Source organism: Macrobrachium rosenbergii, chromosome 28 (assembly GCF_040412425.1).
Source record: "Macrobrachium rosenbergii isolate ZJJX-2024 chromosome 28, ASM4041242v1, whole genome shotgun sequence".
NCBI lineage: Eukaryota > Metazoa > Arthropoda > Malacostraca > Decapoda > Palaemonidae > Macrobrachium > Macrobrachium rosenbergii.
The window spans coordinates 4,663,886-4,684,949 of NC_089768.1; the positions used below are offsets into that span (position 1 = coordinate 4,663,886).

Below are 21,064 nucleotides of genomic sequence, written 5' to 3' on the forward strand. Positions count from 1 at the left end.
ATATTAGGAATAGGAATTTGTTTTACAGGAGAATACAAGCAAAGAAAAAGGTTAGTGAGCCTGTAGATTTCAGAATGGAATATGCAAATAGAGGTATTGTCTGACATGAATATGATGGAAGCAAAATGTGCGTTAGAACAGACAGTAGAGGATCTTGTTTGTGAGGCCAAGACAAGGATGTGCTATGTCTCTATGGCTGGATGGATGCGTGAAGTTACAAAGTTGTGTGATATGAAAATGACTCTTGAACGGAGAACTGAATGGCTAAAATTTACAGTTGATACAGAACTGATTGAGGGCAGTAAATAGAGACTGCAGAAACTAATGAAAGAATTTCGAAGCGTCTGCAATAGAGAGGTTAAAGCTAATGTGGCAAAGAGTGGGGCTATGAGTATAGAGAGAAATTAGGCTGAAGGAACTATGAATGTTACTCTGGATGGACGTGGGAAAATTGGAAGTGGTTAATTTGTATAAATACATGGGAATAAATGTAACTAAAGATGGTACAGCAGACTAGGTGAATCTAGGAGTGTAGCAAGATCAGCAAAAGATGAGAAAGAGACTTTGAATTATTACGAACACAAATGACAAAAGGGTTGTTGAGCCAGCTCTCCTCTTTGGAAGTGAAGTATAGATGCTGAGTGCGAGTGGAAAAGGAAGGTAGAAGCTGATGAAGTGAACTATCTGCGAAGTGTATGGGATATAAGAAGAATTATGATGATGTTAATACGTTGATATACACACAGAAAATAGTATGAAGGCAAGCATAAGTGAAAAGATGAATCAGTGTTATGGGATGATTCCGTCATTTGGAAAGAATGAAAGGCAGTTCAAAAGAGTCTGGAGAATAGAGTGGAGAAAGAAACTTCTGGAGAGGTACTGCAAAGTGTAGAACTTAATATCCAGGAACTACGAAAGTTCTGGTAAGATTAAATTAAATGGCACAGTATATGCAGGCCGCTTGAAACGCTGCTGATGAGTCTTTTGTCCAAGCTTATGAAGCTGCCAATGCTATGTTATTTCCTGCATAAGGCCGTCATTCACAGTTTAACAGTTAAAGTATTAACGTAATGATAACTGTTTTCTCGTTGTCTCCTTCCTGTGATTTATGTGCTAAAAATATTATGTATTACATAAACAGTATGTATTTATATACACACATATATATATACGTGTATACACACACACACACACACACACATATATATATATATATATATGTGTGTGTGTGTGTGTGTGTGTGTGTGTGTATGTGTGTATATATCAGAAATAAGTCACCAAACTGCACGTGACAAATATATTAGTAGAAACCACAGGAAAGGTGAAAATCTATTTCTGAATTTATTAAGCATTTTAACAACCGATTTTTGAATCTTAGTTCAGATTTTTAAAAATTAGATAGTTACCTTGATCAAAAAAATTGTAGGAAAGTACGTCGCCTTTTAGCAACAGCCTGTCCTATCTGCAGTTTCAGTTCTTTAGCGTTTTTAAAGTATTCTTACTTATTGTTTTGGTAGTAGTTTATTTTCTTCAAACTAGTGATTACATACAGTAATGATGTTTTGCTTGTTAATGGCTTTGATCTTTGGTTTGTGAAGATTTTCGTTCATGCCTCTATTTATTTATTTTACCTTGTACCCCGAAGAAGTGTACGCCATACACGAAAGCACTTGGTACCTGGTCCCTGATTTTCACCTTTCATGTGGCTGTCTACGTGTATCTGTGTGTGTGTGTGTGTGTGTGTGTATATGTATATATATATATATATATATATATATATATATATATATATATATATATATATATATATATATATATATATATATAGTGTTCTATGGGCCTTCTTATTTTCATATTATACTGTTGAACTACAGTAAAGACATTCATATATATATATATATATATATATATATATATATATATATATATATATATATATATAAAGCATTTAGGTAATGTATTTGCCATCTTTGAAAATTTAAGTTTCTGTTCAAATTCTAAAAGTCGCCTTTTCTCTCTCTTTGAAGATGGCTGGGCTGAAGTCTGCAGTCCTCATCCTCCCCGAAACGAAACGAACCAATATCATTTGTAAGTAATATTAAATGCAGATTATTGATTTATTGATTATAGTAGAGTTTCACAGAGTTCCCTATCGGTATTGTAGTTCATTATAGGTCATGGGACATCAATAACAGACGCATCACGAGCGAAAGACGTAATTATCTTATACTGAGTCTCTCTCTCTCTCTCTCTCTCTCTCTCTCTCTCTCTCTCTCTCTCTCTCTCTCTCTCTGACGTTTTTTCTCCCGGACTCTCCCAAGTATTTCATATTGCATCGTATTATTTCTTTGATTCCAGTGAACCCATCTATTCCAGGTAACATCAAAAGTAACATCTGATACTTGGGACTTTGCTCAAATCTTTGAATTAGATGATCGTATTGACATGAAAGGAATCTTCCTTCTTTCGACAGCGTTTCCATTGATAATCGTATACAAGAGAGATATTATTGTTTTACGACATTGCAAGTCATTATTAACTGAATAAAATGAAATGCTTATTTCCCGCACACAACGACAAAGCTAATTTTTAATAACATTAATGCTTAAAGTCATATTATAACAGAACAGTATTCGACATTTATTTCATTGTTCTTCCCATGATTCACACACCCTGAATACAAATTTAAGAACGACTTCAAAGCGTATACCTCATTCATCTAGAATTTTACATTCTACAATGGACCTACAACAGAAATGAAAAAGTTTAGTCATTGTGGATTACAAATACAATCCTGCAGATCTTCCTGGCGTTTAAATAAAAAATAAGCAGCTAAGCATTATCAAACACTGAATAACACGAAAGTAGGGGAGAGGCTGAACATTTTAAATGTTTTTCATAAAAACGATAATAAGGAACTCTTTTTTTATGAACACTAATACTACAATGTGAATATTCGGTTGATGTACGGAGGGAGTGCTGATTCTTATTATACATACACGCGAAAAATAGGAAGCAAAGGATGTATATAATAAAAAAAAGTCAGATATGAGATGTAAAACTATGCGTCTACAAGTGTACTCCATTCATAATGACCGGAGTTAGGACAAAGGGGCATTATAACTACAGTGCCTTTCACTGGTTGAAAAAATAACAAGAAGAAATATAATGAAATTTACCGTTGATTAAACAATTATTTTGCGTCTGTCACTGGTTTGAAAAGGAAGAATAAAAAATGATAAAACACTGTAGTGAATAAATAGCTACTATTAAGTCTTTCAATTATTAAATGGAAGAAGAATAAATAGTCTAATAATCTAGCTGGGACTGATCAGCCCCTATTGCATCTCTCACTCGTTTGAACGTGGAAAACTAAATATTGTCACAAAGGTCAGCAGTGAAAAGGCAGCTACAACTGCATCTTTCACTCGTTGGAAAGAGTTTGGAAAGAGAAAGATAATAAAAAAAAAGGCGCAGAGTCTAGCAATGAACAAACAGCAACAACTGTGTCATTTACTGGCTGAAGGAGAAAGAAGAGAAAAATCATAAAACCCAGCATTAGGGGAAACAGCTACTATTCCGTCCTTCACTGTTCCTCATTGGACGGGTTGGTAAAGTTCTCGGATAACACTCTGCTGGGTCCGCGTTCGATTCTCCGACCGGCCAATGAAGAATTAGAGGAATTTATTTCTGGTGATAGAAATTCATTTCTCGTTATAACGTGGTTCGGATTCCACAATAAGCTGTAGGTCCCGTTGCTAGGTAACCAATTGGTTCTTAGCCACGTAAAATAAATCTAATCCTTCGGGCCAGCCCTAGGAGAGCTGTTAATCAGCTCAGTGGTCTGGTTAAACTAAGGTATACTTAACTTTTTTTCCGTCCTTCACTGGCTTGAAGAATAGAAAAGGTGTCTTATAATTCTTCAGTAATAAACAGCTGCTATTGTGTCTTTCACTGGTCAAAGAGGTTGGAGAAAGGGAAAATAAAAAAAAAGTCACAAAACCCAGCAGTCATTGCACAGGTAAAACCGTCTTTCACAGGTTGGAAAGATGTTGAACGAGGAGGTTGGAGGAAATTACAAAAAATCCGTTGCTGTAGAAAGCAACAAGATGTAAAATCTGGGAGTGATTAAAAAGCAACTATTGGATTTTTTCACTGACTAGAAAGAGGACGTATGATCATACAAAAATTCATAAAATACAGCAGAGATTAAACATCTGGTGTGTTATCTTTTACGTGTTGTTTGAAAGAGGAAGAATGAAAATGTTATAAAAACCAGAAACAAAAAAGCTACTTCTCCATCAGTTACTGTTTTAAAAAAGAAAGAATAACAAGATCGTAAAATTCAGCAAATGAATAAACAGCTGGTATGGCTTCTTTCACTAATTTGAAATAGGAACTGCAAAAAAACTCAATTTTTTACTTTCTGAAAGAGGGAGAATAAAAAAAAAGTGGGGTAAAATCCAGCTACTATTTCTGATTGGAAAGCGGAAGGATAAAAAAAATTAAACTTTAGGTAAACAGCTCCTCTTTTTCACTGTTTTGAAAGAGAATTAAAATAGTCATGCATTTCAACAGCATTTAAACAGTTACTGGTGTGCCTTTCACTCGTTCTTAAAAAAAAGCATAAAATAAAAAATCTAAAAAAGTGGCTACTACTGAATTTTTCACTGTTTTGAACGAGTGAGAATAAACATGTCAGCTACTCTAGCATCTGTCAACGGTTTGAATGAAGAATTTTTTAAACTCCGGCAGTAATTAAACAGTTATTACTGCCTATTTCACTGCTTAGATAGAGGAAGCAGGAAAAAAATCATACGGGCCAACAGTAATTAAACAGTTACTATTGCATCTTTCACTGAAAGAACAAAAAGGTCAGATAATCAAACTTGGAATAAAGGCGTACAATTGAATCGTCCACTATTTCTGAAAAGCGGGGAGGGGGTGTTATATGATAGAGCAGTAAATAAACTACTACTTTTACATATGGCACCGGTTCGAAAGTGGAAGAATGCAAACATAAGTCATTACAAATATGTGTCAAGAAACCTTACTTATTTCAAAAGCATTCCATAGGAGGAGAAGTATATTTGCCCCTGAAAGGGAAAATGTAAAATAGCTGGGGTGAGTCCCAAGCAACTGGTCAACATAAGAGTAAGACAAATGTATACAGCAATAAGGTAACAAAAACTTTAAAAGGACAACAATTCAGAATCATGAAATCAAATCGAACAAAAAATGAGAAAAATAAAAATAAAATTTGGAAATACAGTGTAAGGAATAACATGCGTAAACAGATGGAACGGAAAAAAAGAAGCACCTGTGCCGAAAACGATGAGCAACTTCGGGGAAAGAAAAATAACATCTGGGAGAAAGAAACTACAATAACACTTGACCAGACAAAAGACAGGAATATTTTACAGGTGGAATGAAACAATTTGGAAACTAACAGCTGGGTAAAGGGAAGTAAAACAGAAATTTATTCAAGAAACATTGAGGGAAAACACACAGGTCCTTTAATTTTGAAATGAGATATATAATCACGAAGAGGGAAGACAATATCTGTAACAGGAGAAGAGAAAAGTCAAGCTTAAGGCCAGTAAAAGGGTCTATAATTCGACGAATGATAGGGAAATGAAATGAGCAGCTTGGTAGATAAACAACTTGACTCGGGTGAATACAAATATACTGCAATTTGATAATAAAGAAATCGTTTGAATAAAAAAATCATAAGTTACAAAAAGATTGCAATTCATAATCTCCATACCATATCATTACGAAGGTTTAATTATAAATGAATAGTTAAACACTCAAAAATGGCATACTTTCGGGGACTTCCGCGGATATCGACTGCTTCTTGCTCTCTGAATCATAATTCTTACGCCATGACAACCATTAAGATAACAAGAATATACAAACAAGGTTCTTCCGATATTTTCTGAGCTAATAAACATACTGTCCCACTCGTGACTATGGACCATGGAAATACGCAACGAAGAATCATTCTTTAAATTAAAATATATATTCGCATTCTGGAAGCATTTTACAACCAGTTATTAATGTTATTTCGTTTTAAAATTCCGTGTTACGAAAAGAATATAAAAAACAAGCTAAAATTTTACGTAAAAAGATATTTTTACAAATCCTTTATAACGACTACTTTCTAAAAAGAAAATGTAGACACCTTATATACATACATGTATATAAATACACACACACACACACACACACACACACACACACACATATATATATATATATATATATATATATATATATAACGAACAGCAACCCTTATTGAACAGTCAGAGCAGTGAAAAAGAGACTCACCCCCATATAATCCGTTCAAAGTAACGAAGTAACACCACCTCTACTTGACTATGTTAAGTATACCTTACTTTAAACAGACCACCGAGCTGATTAACAGCTCTCCTAGGACTGGCCCGAAGGATTAGATTTATTTTACGTGGCTAAGAACCAGTTGGTTACCTAGCAACGGGACCTACAGCTTATTGTGGAATCCGAACCACATTATACCGAAAAATGAATTTCTGTCACCAGAAATAAATTCTTCTAATTCCTCATTGGCTGGTCGAAGATTCGAACTCGCGGCCAGCAACGTGCTAGCTGAGAACGGAACCCACTCCCCCAACGAGGAACTCCTGCTCCGTCTAAAATTCGAATTCTATCAATGCCGATCCTGTTTTCGGTGGCCCTCCTAAGCACCTTGTATAGGCCTAGAGGAAGCAAGCAAGAGCAACAACAACAGTTGCTGGCCAGAAGGTGCTGCAACATGATACTCCAAATATCGGGTCCTAAATGATGTGAGAGGGGTGACGTTTCAGAAACCCAGGTCTTTGACTGTTACTTCGAGAGTGACCTTCAAAGAAGTATCCCGGCCTCTTCCTGTATTCTAGTTCCTCATTGGGTGGGTGGGCTCCGTTCTCAGCTAGCACTCTGCTGGCCGCGAGTTCGAACCTCCGACCGGCCAATGAAGAATAAGAGGACTTTATTTCTGGTGACAGAAATTAATTTATCATTATAATGTGGTTCGGATTCCACAATACGCTGTAGGTCCCGTTGCTAGGTAACCAATTGGTTCTTAGCCACGTAAAATAAATCTAATACTTCGGGCCAGCCCAGTGGTCTGGTTAAACTAAGGTAAAAATCATCATCTTCCTGTATTGCAAGCGTGAAATCCCACCGCCACTCTTTCCACCAACCGCAGGGCTACTCCGTGCTAGCACCCGACATCAAAATTGCATTTATCGACGAAGGACAACGAAAGAACCGGCGCACACGTGTCAGGTTGAGTATAGAATAGACATAGTTTGGAAGAGTGTAAAGAAATTAGAGTATTAACGGTTAAGTAAGGTTGAAGTAAAAACAAATGAAAGTTATATAAAAGTACTGGAATTTAATGGTCCTTAAATAGATTTCCATTAATGGGGAGGAGGTATTGGAATTCAGCATCATTTTAGAAGTAATCCACAACTAATTAAAGTTAAGACGCAAACCACTGTTAATTAAAGGAACCATATATTTCAGTGTAGAAGCAATCCACTGTTGTTTCAGTGTGGTAACCCATTGTCGATTAAGGTGGAGTAGTAATCCAGTGTTCACCAAAGCGTATGAATCACTGTAGGAATAATCCAATTTTTTTAAAAGCATTATTATCACCGTCGAATCAATTCGACACTGACGCCGTCGCACAGAGGCAATTCTTCTTCTTTTAACGTGCTTTTTTCCCATTTGTATGGGGTAAGCACGATGCCTTCTTTTGAAGGACTTTCATTTGGCTTTGGGGTAGACGGTATTCTCGATCGGCTGCCCTGCCTGTCATCGGTTAGACCCCGGTAGCGTACGTACAAGTATTGTACCAGTCACCAGCGCCCTTTCTCCCAGCAGCGAGTTGTTGCGCGGTTAGGTCGACAGTTCGAGACGTGTGAGGTGTCTGTTATGTTTTTAGGAGATGTTACAGTGATAAAAAGGATGGTCAGAGATGTAAGAAAGGTCCCAGGGAAAAGGCAAGAAATATAACGGTTTCCTTCTTTATGAGAACAGAAGCTAGAAGTAAATGTAAGAACTATGGGGACAGAATATATGTTATGATTTTGGCTGAAAAGGTAAGGACAACAAAAGAATGTGATAGTGAAAGAGAAATGTTAATTTCGACAAGGAAGAGAATATTTTGGACTAGGCGTATTTTATGAAGCATTCGTGTAAAAGGTTTGAAAATACGGGTCAAATGATGTATAAGATGGCCTGTCGGGAAAAAAGCGGGTTGCTTGACTTCAGGTTTTGATGAAAGCAGAGAGATATAAAGGTGAGTAATGCGCCACACAAGAAAAGGAAATCAGGGTGGTCTGTCAGAAAGCCTGGGAATGAAAGAAGGAAACAAAATGGTGACATATATATATATATATATATATATATATATATATATATATATATATATATATATATGTATATATATATATGTATGTATGTATGTATGTATGTATGTATATGTATATATATATATATATATATATATATATATATATATATATATATATATATATATATATATATATATATATATTTATGAGAGAGAGAGAGAGAGAGAGAGAGAGAGAGAGAGAGAGAGAGAGAGAGAGAGAGAGAGAGAGAGAGAAAACTAACAGGAGTTGTAGAACTACCGTCGTTCCTTTAGAATTAATAATGGTAATACAACAATGAAGTGCTTCATGAAAATCATAAGCCCAACAGACCTTAATTAAGGAAGGTGTTTTGCAGTTATGAAAAACGCTAGAGAGGAATATGTGTGGCACTAAAACAACAAGCACATCCACATAAGAGAAAAAAGTGAGAATCTTGACGTGTATGTGTAAGGTTTCACTTTCTCCTCCACTACTGAAGGAAACGAAGATACTCCACTGACACATTCCCTTTCCCTCATTAAATTCTGTAGAATAAGCTTGAAGGGATCATTTGCGTAATTATGCGTGATACGTGTTTTCATGTGCCCACCAACATGTACCTCGAAACTGAGCTGAAATAACACGAAAGCGCTCGGTACTTCTTTCTTTTATTTTTCCTGTGGCCTTAGCTAAATGGATGTGTAGACGTGAGAGAGAAAAGAGAGTTGTAAAAATAAAATAGTTACACATTTCGAACAACACATGAGGGTATGTGCACACATCAAAATGAACTCTTCAGGAGGCGACTAACCTGAAAATTACAGAACCAGACTTTCTTGGAAAGGTGACTCGTGTCTTCCAGGGCCTTGGAAGAGGCGGCTCCGTCGCGTCCAAACCATCCACTCGGATGGCATTGTGATGCAATCGGCATTCAGGGGTTTCCTTCAATGCACCACCTCCACTGATCCAAGTTGCTTCTACAAGGGCCATTAAAACAAACCGGGCTGCGAATACTGTGGTCACACGATTGACACTGAGCAGAACGAGTACCGGGTGACCAGATTCTCTTCGAACGAAATAAATCGACTTCACTGTGAATCAGGCATCACTTGCAGATGACCAGTTACGTTCCCGCCGACTGTACATAAGGCATTGTACTTATAAGCATTACTGTTTCCTGAAGTTGCAGGTAATTATATAAAGATAATGAATTTAGCGGAAGTGAATGGTCTACCGCTGCAATTCATTGAATCTCCTTTCGTTTCTTATTTTCGACAAACGCAATGCAGATTATTATATAAAACTCTAACTGCTAGAAATGTATTCGTTCTAGAGTATGGGAGTGCAAAAATTAGGGCATTTTCTTCTTTAGAAAACAACGAGGCTTTGCACAGTAGTAGCATGTTCGAAATGAAATATTCTCTAGCCATGGAGGCTCCGGAAATTTAACTAAATTAAGCCCTGGCAACCATTTTTCAATACTGCAGCCATGGGATTTCCAAGATATGATTTTGACATTGAATTTGATGGTGAACTGAATTTGATGGTGTTCACCATGTGTTTTAAGTTTGAAGTTACTTCGTAGGTTTTACGGGACAAGGAATCTACCCAGCACGGTTGCTAATAAGTTAATAGATGACCCATCCAGGAGGTACCCCAGATGCCAGTCGTTACTTAAAAATGACTTTGGAACAAGTGTTTTCGCCTTCTTTAAACTACTGGTGTCTTCTCTTAGGTTTTGAGGTAGTAGGAATCCATCTAACTATTGAGGTCATGATCAAAGCAAAAGTAGAGAGGAAATTGAATAGGGTTTCCTATTTACCGGTCCCCAATCATATCTGCCACTTGACTTTACCTTATATAGCGAGGTAAAATTCTCATGTATTGACCAATTTTTCTTTTTTTTTTGGCTTTTGTTTTTCCTTTTGCAGATTTCCTTAAAAGAAAATGCATGACCATTTTAACAGTTAATACAGGAATTACTCTGTTTCTACAAAATAACATCTATTATTTCCATTACGTTTCTAATTCCTATCGCCTACAAGGATTATATATGGTCACTGCCTTGTTCTGGATCATCCAGATAAAGGAAACATGCATAATATACCCACTGACCTGTTTGTGCAATATGGGGTATCTTAGGTAGGACCTTGGGAGAATGGAAATTGTTTCCTGAACTTACCCGGCATTTCTAGCCTTCAGTACGATACCAGATGGGATAACAGAGGAAAATCTTTAATTACTAGAAATGTTACTATCCTGTGTGACCAAACTAGTAACCCGAAAGACATTACTGAAACAGGGATGTACCCATTCGCAAGGAAAAGCAGGACAATGTATAGCATCCCAACGACTCTTAGAGCGATGGCACAACAAGCAGAAAGCAATCTGTCAAAGGGCCACTGATAAGAGAAACCTTTTAAGATCAACTCTGCCCTTATCTGTCCATCGGAATGAGGATGGGGTGATCCAAATAACTGGAGCCACTGTAGAGTACCTTGCGTTTGGCCAGTTCAGCCACCGGGCAACTGCTCCAAGGAAGCTTTAATAGACAATATGATAGACACCTGTCATCATAAGAATCAGTTTTATAAACATATAGTGTTAAAATAATCTCACAAAGGTAACCCTTTAAGTTACAGAAGTATGTCATTTTATGTTGATGGACGAAAGTATAGATAACACTCAAGCAGATACAGTACTGCAAGTGTCAATGAATCCTCAAATAATAGAGGCTATCTAGGATTTCCGATATGCAAGCTTACTTTGTCACGATTTAAATATGCTGGCTGGTTCTTTAACCTCTATTACTTAAGAAAGTGTATAAAGTTGTCAATTTTACAGTCTAATCGAATCATAGTCATCTCAGGTAACGGTGACCATCTTGAAAGCAACCTTATCTTATGAACTGTTAACTTAATCTTATTGCAAATGAGCTAAATACACACGCTTTGGCCTATAAAAACTTCGTTAGTAACTAAAGATATCTAATATTTAAATTCCTTCACCGTGAAACTTTTAGTTTCTTGTTTGTTATTATTACTACAGTAGTACTGTGAATATTATATTTCAATGAAGCTTGCTTACATTAGTCAAAATTGTTATCTGATTTACTGATTTCTGTATCGAGTACTACAGGTCAGCTCTTTTAGCAAAATATCAAATATCACAATTTTTTTTCCTTTTTGTATTTTCTTAATAACAAGACTTACAACATTGTAGATTTCTATTGGAAATGGCATTACTGAAGCTGTAAAATAAACCAACCTTTCAACAAACTGTTTGATGAAACTGACGCTTTTCCCGTCTTCCACTGCATTTAATTGCGATTTACTTTTGGTAAACAGTGCCATACAAAACTTCCGCAAAGGCACCAAACTACTCTCTTGTTATGGACCACTTTCTGAGAGTCTTGACTCAGAGATAATCTTAATGGTTTCCACTATAAAACGGTTAAAAAGAAATACAGTGAAATACTGTATCATACAACTCTTTATAAGACCCGAAAATAATGAGATAAAATTACCTATTTTAAGTAAGATATCGGGACAACATATCATGTAGTAAATGATTTATGTGGCGTTAATCTTCCATAATAACATTGTCTTTTCTGCTTTTCCAAGGTTTCTTTCATGGTGAAGTTCTAAGTATTGTCACTGACAATTCAAGAACCCTTAGCGAAAATGGTTTTATTTTTCTGATCGTTGTTTTGCTATTAAGTTTCACCACACCTATAGCTAAGAGTATTGTTTTATCGGCATTACTATTGGTAATTCATTATTACAACTCTGATTATTCTTTTTCAGACTCAATAATAAATAACGCCGAGAATTTCGAGAATAAATCAGCGAAATAAGAAACAACCTGCAGCAACAATAATGAAATGCTTCTCTCTCTCTCTCTCTCTCTCTCTCTCTCTCTCTCTCTCTCTCTCTCTCTCTATATATATATATATATATATATATATATATATATATATATATATATATATATATATATATATATATATATATATGTATATATATATATATATATATATATATATATATATATATATATATATATATTATATATATATATATATATATATATATATATATATATATACATATACATATACATATACATATACACACGTACTGAGAACTGAATTCTCGTTATGGTTAGTGAAGAGACTTTCATTTGCCTTAAGGCTTAAACGTTATTGTTATGAATTAATGTTACGACGGTGAAGGTTATATTTTAGGTCGTATTTTGATCTAAAATAGTTTACTAACATTTTTAAACAATCTTCAAACATTCAAGAAAAACGTACTTCTCAGTTCCTTAATTACTCGACAAATGTCGCAAACCGATTTTCAAAGCTACGAGGTCACAAAAATGGCAGAAAGAGCTGAACTTCATGAAAAATGAATTTTTAACAAAATCTTCATACCATTTTACGGATCTTTCCTAGATAGTGACCCCCAAAGGTTTTCGGGGGTCGTTATCTAGGGCTAATGTTTCTTGGGGTTCATTATCTATGATGTTTACAACCTTTTGTTATATTTTTACTGTAATCCCCAACGGGCTGGTACTAAACACGCCGCAAAGGTGGATACATACCGGGTTAAAACTCGTGGGGGTCACTATCTAGGAAAGATCCCATTTTACTTGACTATCAATTTAAAACTTGTTACCCCAAGGCATTAGGACGTCACCTCCAAAAGGGCGGACTCTGTATAATGTACTGGTCGCCTGTGCTTTCGAAGTAAAGGTAAAGCCGAAAGCAACGTTGTTTGTGCTGTTTCACATCGTTCGTCCCTCTACTGAATTCGTAGCATATCATAAATTGTGACACCGTTCTGAAATATGAACAAAAAGATAAAACTCAAAATCGAAAGAAGTGACTTGTGTCTCATGCGGTTAAGGCCAAATTCTGACTGAGTTTTCAATGAAGATTTCAAATTCTTTAGTCATTATCGCCGCATAATTATGTCATTACACTGAAAATTACGACTTCTCAAATATCCTTTTAATTACTATAATCATAATCGAGAGCTTCTACACCTTATCTCGAAATCACGAATGTGACGATCGGGGACATTTGCTGGCACGGTTGACGACAATGAAAATAATAAAAATAATATTAACGAATGTTTTTTAGGAATTCATTTATAATCACTGATACTAACCTTGGTTAAGTCGTCCTTGAAATCGTTCCCTTACTATTATTATTATTATTATTATTATTATTATTATTATTGTTGTTGTTGTTGTTGTTGTTCCTGAAAAAAACACGACTGGTTCGTCGTTTTCACAACAGATGCAGAGAAAACGATTTTTGTTTTCGTTTTTATTTAATAAGAATAATTTACATATCTCAGATGTTACACACAAGCAGTAATAATTCAATTACAAAGTGTTCGGGAACACTAAACCTGTCCTCAGGGTTAGGTCTTTCGAGTACTTGCCGAAAGCGAAGGAATTAAATCAACATTGTCTTTTGCGTAAAAACCAAATATGAAAACTATACATGATATTAAAACGAAAAAAAAGAGAAAAAAAGTCCTCCTTTCCATCCGTTATTCTAATCATTATTGTTTCTATTATTATTCAGATATCAGTACGAGCTCCATAGATTTTACGGAAAGTCAGCATTTAATGGAAATGTTTTTATAGGAATTACATGAATTCTTTTAAAATGTAGAACAATTTCCCAGGAAAACGAGCAAAATTTAAAAATTAAAAATGCTTTTGTTATAGGTAAAACATTACCGTTACCGTTATTCTAGAGAGCAGTTAGCAAGCGCTGTCATTTTTACATTAAAAGGTGTTTAGGAAGCAGTCGCTTAATGGTTCCAATACAATTGCTATGCCGGAGCTAAGGAAATGAAATTTGTATAGTCTTTCCAACCCCTACAGGGAGCGTAAAGGAATAAGTACTACATACCAAAAACTATGAAAACAAAAGGAAAAACAGACTAAAATTCAGTGATAAGCAATATATGAAAAACTACATGGGTAGATTGATAATTAAAATGCACTCTAAAGTGAATAATAAGCATAATATACAATGCTGACCTTTCTTTACACACACAAACACACACACGCACACACACATATATATAATTTATATAATATAATATATAAATTATATATATACAAATATACAGTATATATATACATATAATATATATATACACACAAATATACAGTATATGTATATATATATATATATATATATATATATATATATATATATACATATACATATATATATATATATATATATATATATATATATATATATATATATATATAGATAGATATATTATTTTGCTTTTAGAAAAATTCTGAAATTTATGTGTTATGAAAAACAATTTATAAACGTCTTTGTTAGTCGACCAGAGGTCCACAACAGACCTCAAACCCCCTTCAACAACATTACCAGAAAGCCGACTTAATCTGCACCAACCAAGCAACCAGTATTTTGTACACAGTATCGGAACAAACTATAATTGATATCGCAGTATACCTTTTGAACTGTTTCCTCATTTTATAGAGATATTTACCCCTTGTAATTAACAGTTCCAGACCTCGCTATATCGGGAATTATTACAAAAAAAAAAAAAATAAGATAAGTGCCGTTCAAAGCACATTTTATCTTTCTACACGAGTGTCTTTTTTTCTATGTTTATTAACACTTTCAATTATATATATGTATATATGCATATAAAATAATATATGCAATATATATACATATATATAAAATAATATATAAATGATATATGTATAAAATATATATATAATATATACATACACACACACACACACACACACATATATATATATATATATATATATATATATATATATATATATATATATATATATATATATATAAATATATAAATATATATATTTATATATATATATATATATATACAGTATATATATAATAGAAATGCCTGATCTAATTTGAAACTGACTCTTCTGAATAGTCTTGGGGAAGTTTGACTTGTAATGGAGAAGGGGAGAAAACTTTTGTAATATGATGTTCAGTCAAGTTTTCTAGGAAAGGGTAACGAAACAACTGAATAACCTTGATTCATTTTTCGAGATTGCCCTCATATGTTGAATTGTATCGAGCACTCCTTGAATTTAATTAGTTCATACGTCCGAAGACTAAAATAAAAGATAATGGAACGAGTTTTCTCAACAATCACTGCGATAAGGATAGAGAAGGATCATTCTTTCTACCATAAGTGTTTTCTGCTTGCAATAACACAACTACCAATTTTGGTTTCATGTAAATTTTGACCACTGTATTTTTCTGTCTTTCCCTCAAATACTAAAAGGACGTTTTTCCAGTCATATGCGCTCTGATTGATCCAAAAAATATCGATTTTTTCGACACTGAAGGCAAGAACACTGAAAAGAACCAACCACTCATTGCCACCACCCTAGTCAGAACTGGTGTCGTCCTTAAGCATTCGCGGTGGCGTTTCCCCCTGGTCCCCACCTGCGAATCCCTTCACAACCCCCGTCCACTAAGCATATGCTCAACACGGCCCCTCCACCCCCCCACCCCAACCTAATACCAAGAGTCATGCTTTTGCACTGAGCTTTTTTGTCCAGCTTACGTACTTATTACTAAGGAAGAGAGTAAAATAAGATTTGTTTCCATGCTCCAGGACTCATGAAGCTACGAATGCTAGGTCACGCCTACTTCGATGCAATCCTGTTCACACGTCAAAAGTTACACGCATGAAAAAGCGAGCATTTTTGGGGACTTTTAAGCATCAAAAAAGACGACAGAAATAAAACAATTCAACTCTGCATAATTCTGCAATTCTTAGAGGCAGTAGGAGATGAACACAAAGAAAGTATTGCCTAGATTTGACGGGTGGAGTGCTCGACTAACTGAAAGGTTCTATACAAGACAGAGGCGAGTGTATGGGGTAAGAAATGCTGCTGACAGACCTGCTGTTGCAGAGTACGAATCCGTTGTGTTCTGCCATGTTCTTTGCATTAAGAGTAATCACTGATTCAGGAATTATAGGAAGATCGTTGCATTGTTTTTGAACGGTTTCGTTTTCTCTAAATCCCAAACCTGCTTATTGGGAATGAACGCGTGCACACACATAAACGCATATATATATATATATATATATATATATATATATATATATATATATATATATATATATATATATATGTATATATACACACATATATATATATTATTTTTCTGAACAATAGATAAAAGAATTTCATATTCGAGGCGATGCACACTTCGGTCAGATCATCTCAACTGATTGGGTATTTATAACATGGAGAGATGTGAATTTTTTTTTTATTTTTCTTACCATATTTGAGTAATTACGCTTTTTTACATTGATTATCATTATTATCGTATGGAATTAATTGGGATGAGTGACCTCAGACAACCTGCATAGCTCCTCTGTGCTTTTTATTATTTTTTCTTCCACACCAAAAAAATGTATAACCTTGCTGGGCACATGAGACCAGGTATGGAAGGATATTCGTACATGGGGAGAGAGAGAGAGAGAGAGAGAGAGAGAGAGAGAGAGAGAGAGAGAGAGAGAGAGAGAGAGAGAGAGAGAGAGAGAGAGAGTTATTCTCTATGAATACAGTCTGGAGGTATTGATTTATTGGTCAGATGCAGAAAACATCTTGATTTTTTTTATATTATAATTATAGTCCTTATATTCACATTATGGGTTTTATAAAATACATTATTTCTATAAAATAATGTCACTGTAATTTTGCAGTTTTAGTTGTTGACGATGTTTCACTTAAATTCGTAAACATATACTTATTGGTCTTGGTAACTATGGGTAAAATTATATAAAAAAAAATCCGGTTAATCATAATGAATTTCTGTCATATTACTTGTAGTGTATACACACACACATTATATATATATATATATATATATATATATATATATATATATATATATATATATATATATATATATATATATATATATATATATATATATATATATATATATATATATATATATATATATATATATGTGTGTGTGTGTGTGTGTGTGTGTGTGTGTGTGTGTGTGTATGTGTGTGTGTGTGTGTAAAGTCAGTCACGACGACCATTTGTACGTACCTATTTACAATATTACCTGTCACTGAGAACTCGGCTGAAATTTGCAACTAGCAGATGTTCCGAACCCAAGCTAACAACGATAATTCAGTATTTTGCTATGGCTTCCTGGTGAACAAATGAACGTAGCAACAAGAGCGGTCATTTAGAGTCATTCCTAAGGATAAACAAAGAAAACCTTAATGAACGTTTCCATCGTTGCGTTCGAGTTGAGTTCCCAATAAACCGACTCCCTGGCCCTCTCCACTCACCCGAAAGGGAAAAGTTGGAATTTACGTAACAAATACAGAACTAATTTTACAAAACCATTATAGGAACACGGCCATAAGACTTGTTGACTAAAAATGAATATGGATGTCACATTACGAAAAGCAGTTCAATGTCACTACCAACATGCTATAAGAAAAAAATGGTGAGTTATTTTAAGGGCTTTAGGGCCATATACAATTGCCAATTATTATCTGAAAAAATTCATAATGCACCCAAGTTTAGTTTAAATGCATAAATTTGACCTTTTCCCTTAGTCAGAGAGCTTTCAGGGGGTGTTATCCCTCAAAATTTCAGGAACTGATATTCAAGATGGCGTTGCTGCTTCTCTGCTATTTTTCCTATACTATACACACACAGGCAAATACACACAACGGACACACAGAATATATATTTATATATATATATGTGTATATATATACATATATACATATATATATATATATATATAAATATATATATATATATATATATATATATATATATATATATATATATATATATATATATATATATATATATATATATATATATATATATATATATATATATATATATGTCCAATGGAAAAAAAAGAATTCCAATGAAGAGCCGGTTTGCAAGCAGCAACTGACATTAAAGGTCGATATCTCTGTTTTAATGCTTACCCAAATCAGTACTATAACAATGAGGTATCACTTCAGATTAGGAACAACTGTCTTGAATGACTACGGTAGTGCCTCGACCCAAGAAAGGTTTAGGACACTGACAAGCATTAGGTTTCTATATACAAATATATATATATATATATATATATATATATATATATATATATATATATATATATATATATGTATATATATTTATATATATATGTGTGTGTGTTCTTTTGAGTTTATATGTATGTGCTGTGTGTGTAATTATAAGCATAAAACTTTGAGATGACTAAAGTGTAAAAATATACTGCATGTTAATACACAATAAATAAACAAATATCACAGTTGGTTTGTTCCTGATGTCCTTCAGTTTTCTTTGAATGGAAGAAACGAAGTCTAAGTTTTCCAGCCGCAAAATTTTTCGCAATTGAAATTAGAGTCCTGACCCGTTCGCTAATAGGCTCCAGGCGGTGGAAGGAATTTTTGTGGCATTTTAAACCGAAACGTTTTACATGCCCGGCAATAATTGATCAGTATGCTAATAATTACCATTAAGGAATCATGTAGCCTTGAGCATTTAATTAAAATGCTTGCCGCTGCGTGTGTCTGATGTCATTTCAGTTTTCGGCAAGCAGTTTATTTTTCATTTCTGCGGTTTTCAGTCATCAGTAGTCATTCATTTCCTTCTTTCCGTTGAATTCAGAGAGGGATGATGTAGTTGTTAGATGGTTAGGCGCAGCAAGTAGATCCTTGTGATTTTAAGTAGTCAATACTGCTTATACATTAATGATCCCATCCAAAAGATTATATGCTTTAAAAATACCGCGCGCGCAAGCACACACACACACGCACACGCAAAATAGTTTGCCCAGCAGATTCTATAAGTTCGCTTCCGAGTAGCACTTCACTTTAATTTGTACCCTAAGCACATTTTTCCCATGGTTTTAAAGCACGAATTTGTCACCATTTCATCATTTGCTATTTACTGCTTTACACGTGTGGAGTTGTCTTAAAATTATGAAAATGTACCTCAGTGTAAAATGCGCGCTCTCTCTCTATCTGTGTGTGTGTGTTTGTGTGTCTAAATATCCTCTGGTCATCATTACAAGTAACTGTTACTGCTTTACATAATCTTAAAGTAAGGACAAAAGTTTGGTTTACATATGTTAAGCCAGTGAGCGCCACCTAATTTTGATGGAATCTAAATCTGTGCAGACGACAGATCGAGAAGTCGAGGCATCACAGCTGTAGTCGAAGTATAAAGGCATAACTTCGCAACAGATGCATCTGTATTTCAAGCAAAAGATAATTTTCATCTAATTTGAAAAAATAATGTTATACGCGTGCGTGCTCCCTACAGAAGTTCCAGCTATTTTTAGAAGGCCACTTCCACATACACACACAAACGCAAAATAAAAACGTCAACTCATTACCTAGTCGACTTGAACCAGGTCTACGTGCAACTTGGTCGGCCTACAGCCGGGTCGACTCGTACTCATGTCAATTGGTAGCGTCGACTAGTAACCAATCCAAATCGTGTCCTGCTTAACTCCAAACTAGGTCGACTCGAAGCATGCGATCAGTGGGTAAACACTTGGGAACTTGTGAATCATATTGTGATGCGCGTGATGTTTCCCCTGCTAATTTTTTCACTATAATAACAAGTAAAAAATGCGCCGAAGTTTCGTTGGCGCAATCGAGTTTTCTATACAGCGTATAATGCTGTATGAAACTCTCAGCCACGGTCCATGAAACTCTCAGCCACTGCCCGGTGGTGGTCTGAGTTGTTGGCACCTATAGCAGTGCCAGATGCACGATCATGGCTAACTTTAACCTTAAATACAATAAAAACTACTGAGGGTAGAGGGCTACAATTTGATATGATTGATGATTGGAGGGTGGATGCTCAACATACCAATTTGCAGCCCTCTAGCCTCAGTAGTTTTTAAGATCTGAGGGCGGACAGAAAAAGTGCGGACGGACAGCCATGTCAAAAGTCTTCTTTTACAGAAAACTAAAACCCTGTTACCAAACGGTAATTACTTTTGGATTATGTCTCGTAATTTTTCCTCTGGTTCATGGATACTAATACAAAATGAAATCTGAAGTGTTGGTATCTGCTCGAATAAAAGGTTCAAAAAGGGTGGAAGAGGAGGAGCAACTGGGAGCTAGTGAGAGACAATAATACTCCCAAATACCCTCCGGTCCGCGGTCACTTATGTTTAGGGGAAAAAGGAAATACCCACAGATATTGGCGGAACATGAACACTACTTACCTATGGGGTTTACCCGAAACCTAATGGACCAAATGGGTTTTCCTCTTAAATAAGTAATGTTCCTAAGTACTGTACTTCCGATACTCAGTTATTTAAAGGGATAAAATACTGCCCAAAATATAACATTCTTTTGATCGTCTATTGTTCAGTAGATTTGGGCGTTTTTCGTACACACGCAAACACATACACACACACACACAGAGCGCGAGAGCTCCATTTTTATAAACCAACACTGAAATGAGGAGGTCAAGCCTGTTCGAATAAAAACATAGAACTGTAAAATCCCGGATAGTGAGAGATAGGTTTCAACGAGAGCCCTCCTCTCGCTGACCAGGCTCTTACGGTACTATCC

General features: G+C 35.0%; 1 protein-coding gene across 7 annotated transcripts in view; it reads right to left on the reverse strand.

Moving 5' to 3' along the window:
• Positions 1–21,064, reverse strand: part of SK (small conductance calcium-activated potassium channel) — a 554,217-nt gene that overhangs the window by 486,781 nt on the left and 46,372 nt on the right. Inside the window, exon 1 of one of the 7 annotated variants that reach the window (XM_067129925.1) lies at positions 9,214–9,422. The exons of 4 other annotated variants lie outside the window; for them this stretch is intronic. In XM_067129925.1, coding sequence (XP_066986026.1) covers positions 9,214–9,333 — 120 coding nt within the window. In that variant the 5' untranslated portion in view covers positions 9,334–9,422. Of the gene's footprint in view, positions 1–9,213; positions 9,423–21,064 lie in introns of those variants that run through there. 2 more of the 7 variants (XM_067129923.1, XM_067129922.1) reach the window with 2 other exon arrangements.